Source organism: Camelus bactrianus, chromosome 33 (genome assembly GCF_048773025.1).
Source record: "Camelus bactrianus isolate YW-2024 breed Bactrian camel chromosome 33, ASM4877302v1, whole genome shotgun sequence".
In the NCBI taxonomy this organism is placed as follows: domain Eukaryota; kingdom Metazoa; phylum Chordata; class Mammalia; order Artiodactyla; family Camelidae; genus Camelus; species Camelus bactrianus.
The window spans coordinates 5,180,579-5,196,661 of NC_133571.1; the positions used below are offsets into that span (position 1 = coordinate 5,180,579).

Sequence of the window (16,083 nt, forward strand, 5' to 3'; positions counted from 1 at the left end):
CAGTAATATTTTAAGGAGTAAACAAGAAAATTGACTTAAGGCATCTAGCCTAATGTCTGACACACAACAGGCACTCAAACATTACTTCTTTTCACTCTTCTTTCTTCACTGTTGCTAGCAGCGTAAAAATAGCATTTCCCTCAGGCATATGAACTATAACCCAAAATCTGTGAACTATTCAACTGTGAGCACTGCTAAGACAATTATGGCATGAAGTGAACGGAAGGAAAACCTGAGACTGAACTCTGCTCACTGTAGAAAGGTCAGAGGGAACAGCACAAGGTTTCACGTACATAAGGGGAAAACTGCCACCTCCCTAGCAACAGCCAGAGGTAGGAAACCCTCTGAGGGCCGAGAACAGGGAGAAACGCCTACTTTCTCACAGGAGAAGGGCAGCCCACAAGCTCAGCAAAGAGCATTAGTGCTAAAGCTACCCATAAACATACACTGTTTACAAAGTCTAATTTTTTTCTACTGAAGAAATTATAATCATCTTTCATTTTAACACTCATCTACTCTTGTAAGTTCATACTTCTTTACTTAAAATCAAGTGGCTTACCTGAATAAATTGATTGTCTTCGTTTTCTAACTTTTCATCTTTCACTTTCCAGGCCTTTTCCTTGCCAGAAGTTTGGGAGGGAACAGCCTCAACCCACTCATCCTCAGAGCTCTAAGAATAATTAGCATATAAGTAGAATTCTCAAATTTACATACTTTCATATAAAAATTCAATGTGGTTGCAGTCTTCCTCCTTTCCCTCTGCCCTTAAATATCAATGTTGTTTGGGGTTCCATTCTTTGCCCGCTATACCTTTTAATATCTAAACATTCCCCTTGTGTCATTAAATCCACTCTCATGGATTAAACCACCACCAACTGTGCTAATAACTTTCTATTTATCTACCCAAAGTTTCAGTGATTTAAACAACTGCCTATATGTGAATGCCAAGCTTAAGTCAATAAGCAAAAGTAAACCCATCATTTTCTCTACAATACTTGCTCCTCCTCCTTTATATCTGAACTGAGTTACCTGCCATCAACAATCACCCACTTACCCAAGTCAGAAACCTCAGGATCGTCTTACCCCTCCTCCCTAAACCTACTATTTTCACTGCCAAAAGATTTCTCAACTATTCCATACAGTGAACACCATGTAATTACCAAGGGAGCTCACCTCTACCCCTGGCCACAGCTGACAGTTTCAGAGGCAGGTACCTGAACGAATTCAATCTTAGTCACTCTCCAGGAATTTGAAACCAAGACTAAATGGTTTACTCTATAACTAAGGAGAATTGGAAAGGCATTGGCAGAGACCACTTCTGTCATAAGGAATATAATTCAGCAAAAAATTATCTGCATTAAGAAAAACAAAAATAGAACTCAGAGGGGGAAAAAAGAAAGATGGCGAGAAGACTCTCAAAAGCATTGATGACTCTCTAATTTCAGCTGCTCCTAAAACCCAGAAGCATTCCAACCAACCCTGTGAGACTCCTGTGCTCCAACAATAAACGCCCCACCTTCCTGAGGGGCAAACCAGCCTGAGATTGGTGTCCATTACCTACAACCAAGAGCCTCTCCTCTCCGTGCTTAAAGCAGCAGCCCTAGATCAGACCCGCTTCTCTCTCACCTGCACAACTGGGAAAACCAAGCTAGTCTCCCGAACTCCAGCCCTCCCTGCTCCCTTTCCTTCTCCAACCCCCACCCTGAATACATTTAGAGTAATATAAAGGTCACATCTGAGCACAGGACTCCTCTTCTATGGCTCCCTATCATGAAGACTATTGTTACTTCTCTTCTTTCCTACCCGCGGAACCCTATTTTATTTGGAGATGTAATGTGCCTCCTTTGCTGGAGAGTGAAGCCTCAGATCAAGTTCACAGTAAGATGGAAATGAAAGTACTGTGTAGGACTTCCTGGAAGTTAAGTTAGGAAAAAAGAGGGCATCCCCCTTCCTGTTATCTACACTAAGAGGCAATGTTTTAAAGATGATAGAGGAGCAAGACTAAAAAGCTTTGGTCCCAGAAGACCACAGCAGAACTATACTGCCTACCAGGTTTCTTTTATATGAAGGAAAAGTTAACTATTTTTATATTCTACATTTTTATATTAACCAATGGCTATTCTGAGATTCTCTACTAAATACAACTGAACCTGTTAGATGATAAGCTCCCTACTGAATAAATCAAACTTCTCAGTTTACAAGGTCCTATCAACTCTTACAGTTTCACATCCATTCACTCTCCTGTTTTACAATGGAATGCTGTTAAGTTGCTTACAGTTATATTTATACACACACACACACACACACTTTTACTCCGTGTTATTTCTTACTTCCATGTCTTTGCTGTCACAATTCTTTCTCATCCTTTAAGTCTCAATTCAAGCATCATTTCCTCAGTAAACCTGCATATGAAATCCCCCTTCCCTTAATACTTTGAAATGCCTTGGCACCATGAGAGTACATACTGAAATTATGTGTCTAATTAGACAATGAGTTCCCCAAAAGTTTGAGGGGAAGAAAAACTCTATATATTTATATTCCCTATGTCTGCAAAAATGGCAAAGAGTTGGCATTCAATAAATGTGTGTCAAAATTAAATGAATCCACTTCTACTCTTCCAAAAGCTCTCGTCAAAAACTTAAGCAGCAGCCTGCATTCAAGCATTAAATACCAGGCACTGAATGAAAGAAGCATCCGTGACTTAGTGGGGATTCTTACTAGTCTTTGCACAACAGTGATACCTGGACCATTCCGCACAACGCTCTGCCTCCTTTCTCTTTTCATTAAGTTTGTTGATAATTTCCACTATTAGTCACTCACCTCACCACTTCATGATTTATATGTTGCTCTCTCCCCATACTATGACCTCATTCTCTTGCTGATTTTAGTTTCAATCTCCCATCCTACTCTGAAGAACTCACAATCAGTGTGCCTCCTGACCTAAGATAGCTTCCAGGACTCTCCTCTCACATGCAGCCATCATAATTAACCACACTCCTAATCCCACCCAACAGTCCAAACCTAAATACAGAACTAAGACAGAAAAATGCTACTATTTAAAATAAATGTACACACACACACACACACACACATCAAAGATACTTAAAACCTTCTACACTAGCCATGACAAAATAAATGCCATATCAGACTAGAAATACGCAAAAATGGAAATAAAGATAGAAAATATAAGAAACAACTGTTTTTAGATATTGAATCTCAGTAGCGCAGGACTACAGTCCCTGAGAAAAGGGAAGCAGATGAGGTGAGTGCTACGATTACACCCCACTGCTTTCTGCCTGGTAGCACTTTCTAGCCCATGACACAGGGAGGAGTAACTCAGGCCCAACACAACAATCTCACTGAGCTCAGGAAACAGAATTTTAACTTTGTGATGGCCGTGACAGAGCACCCGTGAAAGGGGAGCTACACAGAGAAAGAGCTCCAGAAATCCACGTAAGAGAGCTCTGCAGCATTTAACTGGCTACCAAACCGAACACGCTTAGAACGCAAGGCCACAAGGTTAGACGAAGAATAACTATGATGGAAGAAATAATACTAGAGTGCTACAAGCAGAGCAATTCTCAGAGCTCACAAAGGGCTAGAAGACATTCTCATTCCTACCAACCAGAATAGAGAAATCTCCCTGAATGCCCAGGGCAATCAGCAGAGAAATCACAAAGGTCAGGCCTTAGCATGCCTAGCAGTAAGACAAAACCAGCCCAAGAGTAGTGGCTATTCCAGACACACACAAACAAAACAGCCTTGAAAAGTATTAAGATAATCCACTAGTAACTGACTCCATGCCGAAAGAAAACAACACCCTTTCAAGGAAGTCAACAAAATCCAGCAATCACAATACAACTTTCACCAGGTTCAGTATCCAATGAGAAATTATTAGACATTCAAGGCAGGAAAATGTGACCCAAAGACAAGAAAGAAGTCAGTTAACCAAAACTAGGACTTTGACACAGCTATTACAAATATACCCACGAAAAGGAAAGCATAAACAAATAGGAGTCAAATTGAAGATATAAAAAAGACCCAACTGAAACTTCTAATAATGAAAAATACAGTAAGTGAAATGAAAACTTCAATGGATCGGGAAAACAGCGAACTAGAGGCTACAAAAGAAAAAGCTAGTGAACTGGAACACTTCACAATAAATCTATCTAAACTGAAGCACAGAAAAGTAAGCAGAGGCCCAGTGACCTGGGGGGCAGTACTAAGAACAGCACAGTAAGAGGGGACGGAAAAAACATTTCACAAAACAATCACCAGGAAGTTTCAAATCTGATGGAAATTATGAACTCATAAATCGAAGAAGCACAATGAAAGCAAGGCAGTATAAACATAAAGAAGCAATATCAAGACAGAGCATAATTGAGTCGCAAAAAAAATGGTAAAGAAAAAAACTTTAAAAGCATTCAGAGTAGAAAAAATATTATATACAGAGAGGAAAGGATACATGACTGCAGATTTCTGTCATTAGGAACCATGTAGGGCAAAGACAAAGGAGTGACATTTAAAAGTGCCAGAAAAGAACTATAAACCTAAAATTCTCTATCTAGCAAATATACTATTAGAAAATGAAGACAAGACAAAATTAATTTTCAGACAAACAATAACTGAGAAAATTCACTGTCAGAAGACCTATACTGTAAAATATGTTTTTAAAGTTCTACAGGCAGAAGGAAAATTTTATTAGACAGAAATTCAGACCTACACAAAATATTAAAGAATGCCAGAGATGATAAATCCCCAGCTAAATATAAAAGATTTTCAGTTCAACTTCAACTTGAAAGATAACTGTTTACAGCAAAATAATACCAATCTATTGTGGAGTTCGTAATGTAAGTAGAAGTAAAATGAATCCCAACAATAGCACAAAATATGGTAGGGGGAAACGGAAGCATACTGCTGTGAAGCTCTTATTAAAACTATGAAGTGATATAATATTTGAAGGTAGATCACGGTAAGTTAAAAAATACATAAAATCTAAAGCATAAAAAATAAAGCATTAAAAAAATGAGGTATAGCTATGAAGTCTATAAATTTAAAATAAACAGATACATTAAAACTAAAAGAATTTTTTTTAAAAAAATACACCATGGAAATGAAAATAAGAAAATTAAAAAGGCTTTATCGATACGAGACAAAAGTAGACCTTAAAGAAGAATATTACCAGAATTAAGAGCAACATCATGATATTAAAATCATCAGTTTATCAAGGACATATAACATTGTGTATGTACCTAAGAAGACTGCAAAGTACATCAGGCAAAAACTGACAAAACCAAAGGGAGAAAAGAGATTTTACTACTGCCGTCTCAGTGACTGACAGAAGAAGAAAACAGAAAATCAGTAAGAATGGAGACTTAACACTATTAATAAACGTCCCTAAGTTGACATTTATAGAACACTACAACTAACTGCAGCTGAATGCACATTCATTTCACTGGTATAAGGAATCTGCACCAAGACAGAGCACAGACTTGGCCATAAAATTAGCTGCCATAATTTTTTTAAAAACTAAATTATACACAGTATGTTTTATGACAATAACAGAGTTAAAGCTGAGGTTAAAAAAACTGGTTAAATCCACAAATACCTGGAAAATGTTAAACTCAAGTCTGTAAGTTTTTAAAAAGTAACAAAATCAACTAGAAAAGAATGAAAATGAAAATACAACACATCGAAATTAAATGAGCATACAACAGCGCTTGGAGAAAAATTTACAGATTAAATACTCTTTAGAAAATAAGAGAGTCAAAGACCTATGCATCTACTTTAGGAAGCTATCAATGAAAAACATCAATGAAACCAAAAGGTAACTCTTTGAAAAGATTAATAAAATTGATAAAACTAAAGCTATGACTGAGGAAACAAAGAGAAAATAGAAATTGCCAAAATCAGAAATGAAAGAGGACGTAGCTACAGATTTAAGAGACATTAAAAGGAAAATAAGGGAATATTACAAACAATATTATGACAATAAATTCAACAATCTAGACGACATAAACAAATACCTTGCAAACCTAAACTACCAAAACTAATTCAAGAATAAAGAGAAAATATTTAATCCAGATACTAAAGGAATTAAATTTTGCTTAAAGCATCCCACAAAGAAAACTTCAGGCCCAAATAGTTTCACCAGTAAATTTTAACAATCATTTAAGGAAGAAATGACACCAATATTGCACAAACTCTTCTACAAAATAGAAGAGGGACTATTTCCTAATTCACATATGAAGACAGCATTACCTTTACACCAAAACCCAATATCCCTCATAACCATAGATGCAAAAATTGTCAACAAATTGTGAGCAAATCAAGTCAGAAAAAAAATATAATAAATGTGTGCGTGTGTGTGTTTGTATAAATAAAATATTTTATAAACAAATAAACAAAAATGACCAAATGGGGTGTTTATCCTAGGAATTCAGGTTGGTGTAACATTCAAAAATCAACCAATGTAATTCACCACATTAACACAATAAAGGAGAATAAAAATCATATGATCATCTTAACAGATGCAGAAAAAGTATTTGGCAAAATCCAATACTTACTGATGACACCAACTCAGAAAAAAATTAAAAGAGGAGAATGTATTCAATCTAAAAGGGCATACATGAAAAACCTACAGCTAACATTGTTCTTAAAGGTGAAAGATAAACGCTTTCCACTTAAGGAACAAGGTAAGGATGTCCACTCTCACCACTTCTTTCAACACTGTATTACCCTAGCTAGTGAAATAAAACTAAAAATTGACAAATAAGATAAAGGCATAGAGATTGGAAAGAAAAAAGTAAGAGTGTCTTTATTCACATACAACATAACCATGTACTGAGAGATCAACCCAAAAAAGCTACTAATGCTAGTAGTCATGAATTTAGCAAGGTGATCACATACAAGGTAAATATACAAAAATCCACTGTAAAGTATACATTAGCTGTAAATACATGGAAAATAAATTTTTAAATTCTATTTACAATAGCACCCCAAAAAATAAAATAGAAAGAATATAACAAAAATATGTAAGCCCTCTACATTGAAAATTCCAGAACACTGTGAGAGAAATTAAAGAAGACTTAAAGAAATGGAGAGATACACCACAAACATGATGGGTTGGAAGACTCACTATTTAAAGATATTAATTAGCTCAAAATTGATTTATTGACCCAATGCAATTCCAATCAAAATATCAGCAGACATTTTTGTTGAAAGTGATAGGGTGATTCTCAAATTTATTTTAAAAATGCAAAGAACTTAGAGTAGCCAAAACAATTTTCAAAAAGAACAAAATCATAGAACTTACACTACCTGATTCCAAAACTCACCCTAAAACTGCAGTAATTAGGTCGCTGTATTTACTGGCCAAGGAGACATGCAAGTCAATGGAAATTATCTCACAAATATACACACTCAATTGTATTTAAAAACAAAGGAGCCTAAGGAACTCAATAGAGAAAGGCCAGCCTTCTCAATAAATGATGCTGGAACAAGTGGAAATCTATATGGAAAAAAACTAAACTTTGACATACTACATAACATAAACAAAAATTAACTCAAAATGAATCACTAATAAACAAAAAAGTGAATGCTACAAAGCACGGAAAAACACAGAAATCAGGAAAAAAACACAGGAGAAAATCTTCATAACTTTGAGATGTGCAATAATTAAGACACCAAAAACATTAACTAAGAAAAATTAACAGTAAAAAAAAAAAGTGATAAGTTGAATTTCATAAAAGAAAACAGACTGGCCAATAAAGACTTAAAATAATGCTCTACATCACTCATCTTCAGAGAAATACCAGATGAAATATTACCACACACACGCTGGCAAGTATGTAACTGGAACTCTCATATACTGCTAGTAGGAGTGTAAAATGGTCCAATCACTTTGGAAAAAATGGCATTTTTCCAAGAGAAATAAAAGCATGGGCACAAAAAAGGTTTGTACATAAACATTCACAGTAGCTTTATTCACATTAGCCCCAAACTAAAAAACAACCCAAAGGACTTTGAACAAATAAAACAGATCAGCAAACTGTGGAATATTCACACACTGGAAAATAGCAATTTAAAAAAAGTGATACATGCAGTTATCTGAGTTGAAAAAACATTGTGTCAAGCCAAAGGAGCCCAACACAAAAAGACCACAATACAGTCAGTCCTTGAACAATGTGGGGTTACAGGTGTTGACCCTCTGCTCAGTGGAAAATCCACACATAACTTTACAATCAGCCATTCATATCCATGGTTCCACACGGGCAGATTCAACCAATGAAGTGTGGATCGTGTAGCACTGTAGTATGTGTATCTTGAAAAAGATTCATGTGTAAGTGGACTTGTGCAATCCAAACCCATGTTGTTCAAGGGTCAACTGCACATGAATATTCATATGAAATTCAAGAACAGGGAAAACTATTCTACAGTGTGCCAAAGCAGATCCATGGCTGCCTAATCCCATGGTGGAGGAGGAGGGAGAGAGAGGTGGGACTGACTGCAAAGAGCGTTGAGGAACTTTATGGGGAATGGAAATGTTCTGTACCTTTTTTTTTCTTTTTTTAATGGAGGTACTGGGGATTGAACCCAGGACCCCGTGCATGCGAAGCACGCGCTCTACCACTGAGCTCTACCCACCTCCCTGTAATGTTCTATATCTTAACGGACAGGGTTAAACAGATGTATTCATTAAATAGTATACTTAGTATAGGAGTATTTTATTATATGTAAATTATACCTCAGTAAAGTTAATTTTAAAAGTTAACAGAAAAAAATAGAGACCTTGACAAAGTCAAGATACACCTTTCAACCCCACATGGATCCTCAACGCTTCCCAGCAATTCATTTGCTTCTTTTATTACCTAAGCAAAGTTGCTTCAAATCCACACTATTTCCTCAATCCTTCTATCCTACTTCTGCTCCCAAACTGTCTTCTCCGATGATGATTTTACCTTCTACTTCAAAAAGGAAACAGAGAACATCAAGCAGAAACATCATCAATAATCTGGTCCCCTTCATTTGCCTACTACCTCCTCCTTATTTATCTGTATTTGGATACATGTTTACTACTTTCCTCCTAGGTCAGAAGAGAAGTTGCTCCTCCTTCTGATCTGAGCTTACCCCTACCCCTGGGACCTTGCTCACGCAAACTTAGCATTCTCCTCAATACTGTTTATCCCTCTCTCCCTAAAAATATTTTCTCAGAAAGACCTCCCAACCAGCCTGTTGCCCCGAGCTCTCCTTCTGCCCTTCCTTCCCTTCACTGTCAGCATAAGCCTCTCTTTCCTTCTTCGATCAACCCCAATGTGATGTGGCACTGAGCATTCTTTCAAGCCACTCTCTCTAAGATACATGCTATACAACTTGACAGGTCTGTATAAATGTACATGCTGTATGTTGCAACAAAAAGACGTATGTATATTCAAAAACAACAACAACAAAAGAACAGGACACTGTGTCTCTAATAAAGGGAAGAATGTGACCTTAATCAAATGACATAAATGTTTAGCCACCCTGGCAGATATGTATCCCCATGGGTTGGGGATTCTTAATCTGTGATCCTTGTGTAATAAACTCCTGGGAGTTTCACAAACTCCACTGAAATAAACAACTCTGTACATAAATTGCTTTTTGGAAAAAAGATCACTTACTTTTATCTGATTCACAACGGGATCAGCAACTCAAACCCACAACTGTGGAAGTAGAAAATCTTAAAGTGAAGAGAAGATGGAGGTACTAACTCCCTTTACCCTGAGTTACAGTCGAAAAAAATTTTTTTCTATATAATATTCCTACCATTACAAAATATGCTGGCTATCCAACAAGACTATCCAGCTGTACTTCCCACTATGAATTAAGACACTGCATTCTCATACAAGATAGGCTTTCACGTGACAATTATCACCTCAGGGTATACTGTCAAAAATTTAATTTCTGAAAATACAGAAGTGCCAGACTGTGAAATTTGACGGTTCAACTGAGACTATAATCCTCTGAAGATCATACCGAGCCCAATTATCCCTAAACTTCTCTAGCTCATCACTCACTCAGCATAATATACCTTTTTCCTCCAAAAATAAGCATGAGGGTTTGGCCTGCTTTCCTCTGTGAGTCCTCTCATCTCAGACCTGGCTAAAGACAAAGCAGACCCAGGATTTTCTTCCTTTTTGCCCCAAAGATAAATATATAAATGCAACCTATTTAAAGACTTAAATGTTAATTTCTATCAAAACGCAGAGGTAACAGACTCTCAAACGCCTTGGCACTCTCTCCCCTGGTTTTACAGAGCCGCCCTTTCCTGCTTCTCCTTCTTATTTTCCAACCGCTTCTACCCAACATCCTTCACTTCCTGTCTGGCTGCTCATTGTTGGCTCTTCTTTCTTTTCAGCTTCCCTAAGCAATCCATCCATTCTAATTGCTTCAAAGGAGCGATGATTCTCAAACCGCAGCTCCACCCTCTTACCTTTCTCTGTAACCTAAGATCCCTATTTCTACTACTTTCTGGACATCTCCAAGTAGGTATCTCCCAGGCATTTTCATATTCTAACTACTAATATTGTCTAAGTTCTCATATATTGTAGGTTCATATGTTTTTCCTTTAACTACAATTTTTTTCAAGGAGCTGCTTTGATTTAGGGACATACTTACTGATGAACTGTCAGTTGACTCATTGTTTTTTTCATACTTTTGTTTCTTGCTCTTTTTTTTCTTCTCTTTCTTTACTTTTTTTGAATGCTTGTCTTTTTTCTTCTTTTTCTTCACAGAATGTTCCTATAAATAATCATTTTGAAGTGGTAAGAAAGGAATTTAGTTTTAGCTTACTTTTAAAGAAGTATTTTGAGGAAAAGAAAGATCTATGTTTCAAAAAACTTTAAATCTTTCATGAAAGGAGACAAGGAATATGACTAAATAAATAAAATCTTCTAAGAAACTTTAACATGCTTCTATAGTATATGCACTACTAATAAATCATACAGCTAAGATTTCTTGGAAAAGTATGAGGAAAGTTTTAGTTTTAATTTATTCATAGATACACTGACAACCAAATAAACACATATATACACACATACATGTGTGTATGTGCGTGTATCTCCTATAATGCCTCATAAACATTTATATAAGATTATTAGCCACATAAAATATAAGAAGAAAGCAAAAACTATGGGGAGAGAAAACAAAGATTGAGACCCTCTCCCGCCAAAAAAGAAAAACAAAAGCATCACAGTAAGCTTAAAATGCATAACTTCTTCAATAAACAATTTTTTAAAAAAGAAACTAACACAACATTGTAAATCAACCACACTTCAATAAAATTGTTTTTAAAAAAAACCACATAACATTCAAGATCCATAGGCTTGCTACAAGTGGGCTGGAAATTTGAAGCTTTCTATGAGCCAACTCAAGTAACAAAATCTTTCCAAGGTCATAATGTGCAAAATATTAAAACACAGTATTTTTGCTAGAAAGATAAAATATTCAGTAATGCCAAGTATGTGATACTCATTCTATATCTTGGGAAAATAGTCTATAAAGTTACTGCTCCAATATTAACTTGAAGATAGGCACCAAAAAAAAAAGACAGATAAGCTTACATGGAGTAAACTGGTTAGTATTCACCTGTGAGATTTGTTCAACTCGCTCATTCACATCAGGAAGCATCCACGTATCCTCACCCCGAAGTCGTTTAAGTTCTTTACGCCTTTCTTCCCTTTCATAATTGGCTTTAGCCTAAAGCAGTAGAAAAAGAGAAATTAACAAATGATCCACCTGCTTTCCACAAAAAAGCAAAAAAAAAATTCTACTTTCATATAAGGCTTATAAATAAACTGCCTCTCACCAGAAACTGGTTTCTACTAAGCATAAGAAAGATTAAGGAATGGATACAGCTCAGTGGTTGACTGCATGCTTGGCAGGCACAAGGTCCTGGGTTCAGTCCTCACTACCTCCACTAAAATAAATAAATTAAAACCTAATACCCCCCCCAAAACCAACCAAAAATAAATAAATAAATAGATTTTAAAATAATGAAAGTCTCTTTAAAAAAAAAATTTAAAAAAAAAACCTCTCCTTCCACATTACCAGCTGCATTACCAATTATTAATCTCTAGTGAAATGAGTCACCAATCAAGGACAGAATCCTAGGACCAACTGTAGACTCTTTCTTCTCCCTAAGCTCCCCACCTCAGATGTGACTTGAATCTCTTTTCCCTTCACTATCCCACTGATACTGCCTGATACTTCTGTAACTGTTAGGAGACTCACCTCCACACCTTCAATCTGCAATACCCATACTCCTCTATCCACACTCCCAAAAATGCTTAAGGAAAAAAAATCACCTTTCTAAAAACAAATGATCCGATTGCTAATTTTTATTCACCTTTCAACAACAAAAAAAATAAGATCTTCCTAGGAAGTTGCTCCTGCCTTTTCATTCTCTCCCCAAATTTCAAAGCTGGGTTTGGTCCTTCTCAAAATTCTGTACATAGCTCTACTATAAAATTTATCATAGCTTATTCTCTCCAAAAACTGCCTGAAATATCAGAGGCAGGATGAAGGATATTTATTATACATATACATTACATGCCAACCTTTCACCTGTCTTCCTCTGTAAAATCTGACTGTAGTCATTATACCTTCTTCCTGTCTCCTCTACCTGCTCCTTCATCTTCATTTAAACTCACTTTAAATTCCACCATCTTAAAACAAATAAAATAACCCTCACTTGCTGCACCATATATTGCTCTCCAACTACAACTTTTCCCCTTCATTGCCAACTTCTCGCATCTTGTCGGATAATTACTTCCTCCACCCTTTATGTTATGTCTACGCATCTAAATCTTATTGTAAAATACAATGTTTCTCAGCCATTTTTGAGGAGCTAAATTTCATGGGTCTCTTGTCTCAAAAAGGGTTTACAATAAGCCGATAATTAATACAAATAGTAAAAAAAAAAAAAAAAAGAAAAGAAAAGAAAGAAAGAAAACAAAGAATGAAACAGCAAAACAGTCTACTCTATGCGCCTTACATGTGTTCCTGAAAACGGAAATTTTCATTTCAGATACAGCAAGAGAGAGGAATGAGGCTGTAAATTATGCAGGGATAGTCGTTATAAGTGGCGGAGTCCCTCGAAAGTGAGCAGCCCAGGTGATAGAAATGTCAAGAATGGATGATTTAAAAGATATGAAAAAACAGAGGGAAGAAACTAGTCTTCCTGAAAAGAATATGCGCAACTGGAGCCTGCCAGAACATCTAAGCGGCAGAAGATACCCAAGAGTTTGCGGGCAGCCCAAAGCGAGACATCGACCCCAACACCCCCAGGTTAAGGGGAGACAGGGAGTGAAAGGAGAGGGGGTGGGGAGGCAGGAGAGACATAGGCCTGGCCTCCAGAAAGCCTCCACTCTCTCGATTCTAAATGGCTCCAAAAGCCCCCAAACTGAGGTACCTGTCGCAACACCTCGGCCCTGGCAATCCGGGTCCGTTCTTTCCGCTCTTCGATGCTCTTCGCACTTTCAAATCTACCACCGGCAGCCGCCATAGTTGTCGTCGTAAAGCTACGTAAAGCTAGGAAGCCGTCGCAAACACTCTCAGTTTACGACTGTCGTAATTAAGTAAACAAACCGGGACTTCCGAATTGGGGGAGGGTGACGCTGCTCCACCAACGGAGCATGTGCGGATCTGACGCTTACTAGTCTGATGATGTGTCTACTTCCTAGTTTTAAAGGAGACATGAAGTTAAACTGAGGAGTTGCTCTCCTTGGCATATTTGGATTACCGTCAACAGGATTAGTGTCAGCGTACATTTATTACGCGCTTTGCACGACACTGACGGCTTCTCAGTTATCTCCTCTTAAAAATCACCACAGTAAATTAGGCACTCAGATTGGTGAAGTCCGCAGCTCTTAGAGATTTCCACCAAAGTGCCCTTTCCGCCAGAGTTTTCCTGTGCTGGAGGAATGGGCTGAAGGGAGGCTGGCCAGAAGAGCAATGCAAGCTAGCAGTAGGGCAAAGTTGTTTGAGAAGTCAGTGTTTTGCTTTGATGGACTTTAGTTACAGTATACGAAAAAGCCATGTGAATTTTGCATTGCACTTCATAATTTATACGTGCTTATTTAAACTGTCACATTTTTTCTGACCTCATCTTACTTGTTCGTAGTTATACATCCAAGCATTCTTCCTTACAGTATGCACTTACCTAATTGTATGATTTGTTGTGGTTTGCCAAACATAAAATTTAAGTTCCGTGAAGAATAAGACATTCTGAAGTATTAATCAACTTCTTTCAGAATATAAAACACTGAGCTTATTTATAATCACAAAGATAAAGAAGACCTTGATAATAACTATAAACTATATACTTCTAAAACATTAAAAATAGTTAACATAAACCAGGTTGAGGTAAATACTCTTTCATTTCACGTTTCATGAAACTGAATTTGTGTTTGCCAAGATTACCCAGGAGTTTCTACTCCACCAGCCAGTGAAAATCTTAACTTTGAGGATGTAGTGTTTATTTTGATATACAAAATAGAATGTATTCATTGCATTTTTGTTACAAAAAAAGTCAATTTTAATTTATGAATTGACCTTGAAATATTTAACTCACTGTGACTTGACTGGTTTTTGTCATAATTAATCCAAATATCATTAAACTCTTTCAGATTCTCTTGAAATTCAGAAAAACATCTGTTCACCCCTCGCATCAGTTATGGAGAAGAAAAAAAAAGGTGATTATAGCAGAAACATGCAAAATTGTGTAATAAAACCTTTTAAATCCCACTTAAGGCACAAAAAAGACTAGAACAAGTGGAGAGGCACACCATACACTTGAAGAAGGTTCAACATCATAAAGAAATCAATTGTACATAAATTTATCTGTAAATATAATGCGATACCTATAAAATATACAACAAAAAGTGTTGGGATCAGGAAAGGGAACTGGACAAGCTTGATATAGAAAAATAAGGTAAAGTAAGTTGTTTTTACTATTTTGCATTTGGCCACACCTAATAGAAATCCATGGTTTAATCAAACAAAAGGTAATGTAATAAGGAGCCAGGTGTTAAAGCTGGCAGTTAGCAAGATATGAGCCAAGAAAGGGGGACATGGACCAGGTGGCAGGAAACCATGCATCTTGTGGCAAGAGGGGTCCTAGAGGCAGACAAAGAAAAAGGTGGGAAAAGGCAGGAATCTCTGGAATGTAACCTTTTGCTCATTATGTCCTCATTACAATGAAATTAACTTTGCAAATAAGAAGTACCCATCATGCACTGACGCCTTGACACGTCCAATCCAGACTAAATAAGGATACAAATCCCTCCTCCGTTTGGGAAGGAGGAGCTGTGATGAAAATCAGGAAATATGACCAAAACCCCTCCCTCCTCAATGAATAGTCCACCCATTTTCACAACCCGTATAACCAGCTTGCCAAAGAAACTCAAGGCCCCTACTCACCTAATCCTACCTGCTTTTCCTTCTGAGAGTGTACTTTTGCTTAATAAATCCTCACTATGCCTTCTTGACCTCCGTGTCTCGTCTCTGAATTCTTTCTGCCCAGTAACAAAGGAACCAAGTTGTTTCTCCTTTGCAACACTTACTCTGTGACTTAAGTCTTCATAGTCCCAACGAGTGTGTTCCATTCTTTCACATTTGTGCATTGCATCCATTAAAACATAGGAATAAAGGGGGAGAACAAAGGGCAAAAAGTGGAAGCCAGCTAAGTCTACCCCATTTTTATTAGGAAAATGATCACTTTCCTAAAGCCTAGTCCAGTTTCTTCCCTTTAAATCTTACCAACCAGAAGTAGGTCACACGGCCGCAACTAACTACAGAAGAGCCACGACAATTCCAGAACAGTTTTGTTATAGAATGACGCTCAGCGTAGATTTGTGTGAGGTTTCTTTGTGGTTAGACTCAGGTTAGGCATCTTGGGCAGAACTGTCACAGAAGTATGACTTTGTAATTAGGAAGTATTTTGTGAGACAGATCTTTGAAACTACATGATCAGGTCACCCCAGATGGCTATTGTCTTGCTATCTGTACATCCCCTGCTCATCCAGTCCCTGCTGCACCCACACC

At 37.0% G+C, this 16,083-nt stretch overlaps 1 protein-coding gene and 1 non-coding gene across 10 annotated transcripts in view; both read right to left on the bottom strand.

Annotated features, from left to right (window-relative positions):
• Positions 1-16,083, bottom strand: part of LOC105068463 (CWF19 like cell cycle control factor 2) — a 234,241-nt gene that overhangs the window by 87,206 nt on the left and 130,952 nt on the right. For 7 of the 9 annotated variants that reach the window (XR_012503771.1, XM_074356905.1, XM_074356904.1 and 4 more), the window contains 3 exons: positions 11,626-11,736; positions 10,657-10,779; positions 560-670 (listed from right to left, as the gene is read on the bottom strand). Coding sequence is in view for 8 of the 9 variants with exons in the window: in XM_074356905.1 (XP_074213006.1) it covers positions 560-670; positions 10,657-10,779; positions 11,626-11,736 (345 nt within the window). In the remaining variant the exon portion in view is untranslated. Of the gene's footprint in view, positions 1-559; positions 671-10,656; positions 10,780-11,625; positions 11,737-13,450; positions 13,594-16,083 lie in introns of those variants that run through there. The other 2 variants (XM_010955382.3, XM_074356909.1) reach the window with 2 other exon arrangements.
• TRNAA-CGC (transfer RNA alanine (anticodon CGC)) lies at positions 8,575-8,650 on the bottom strand. Its single transcript has one exon. It is a non-coding gene; the product is annotated as a tRNA-Ala (tRNA).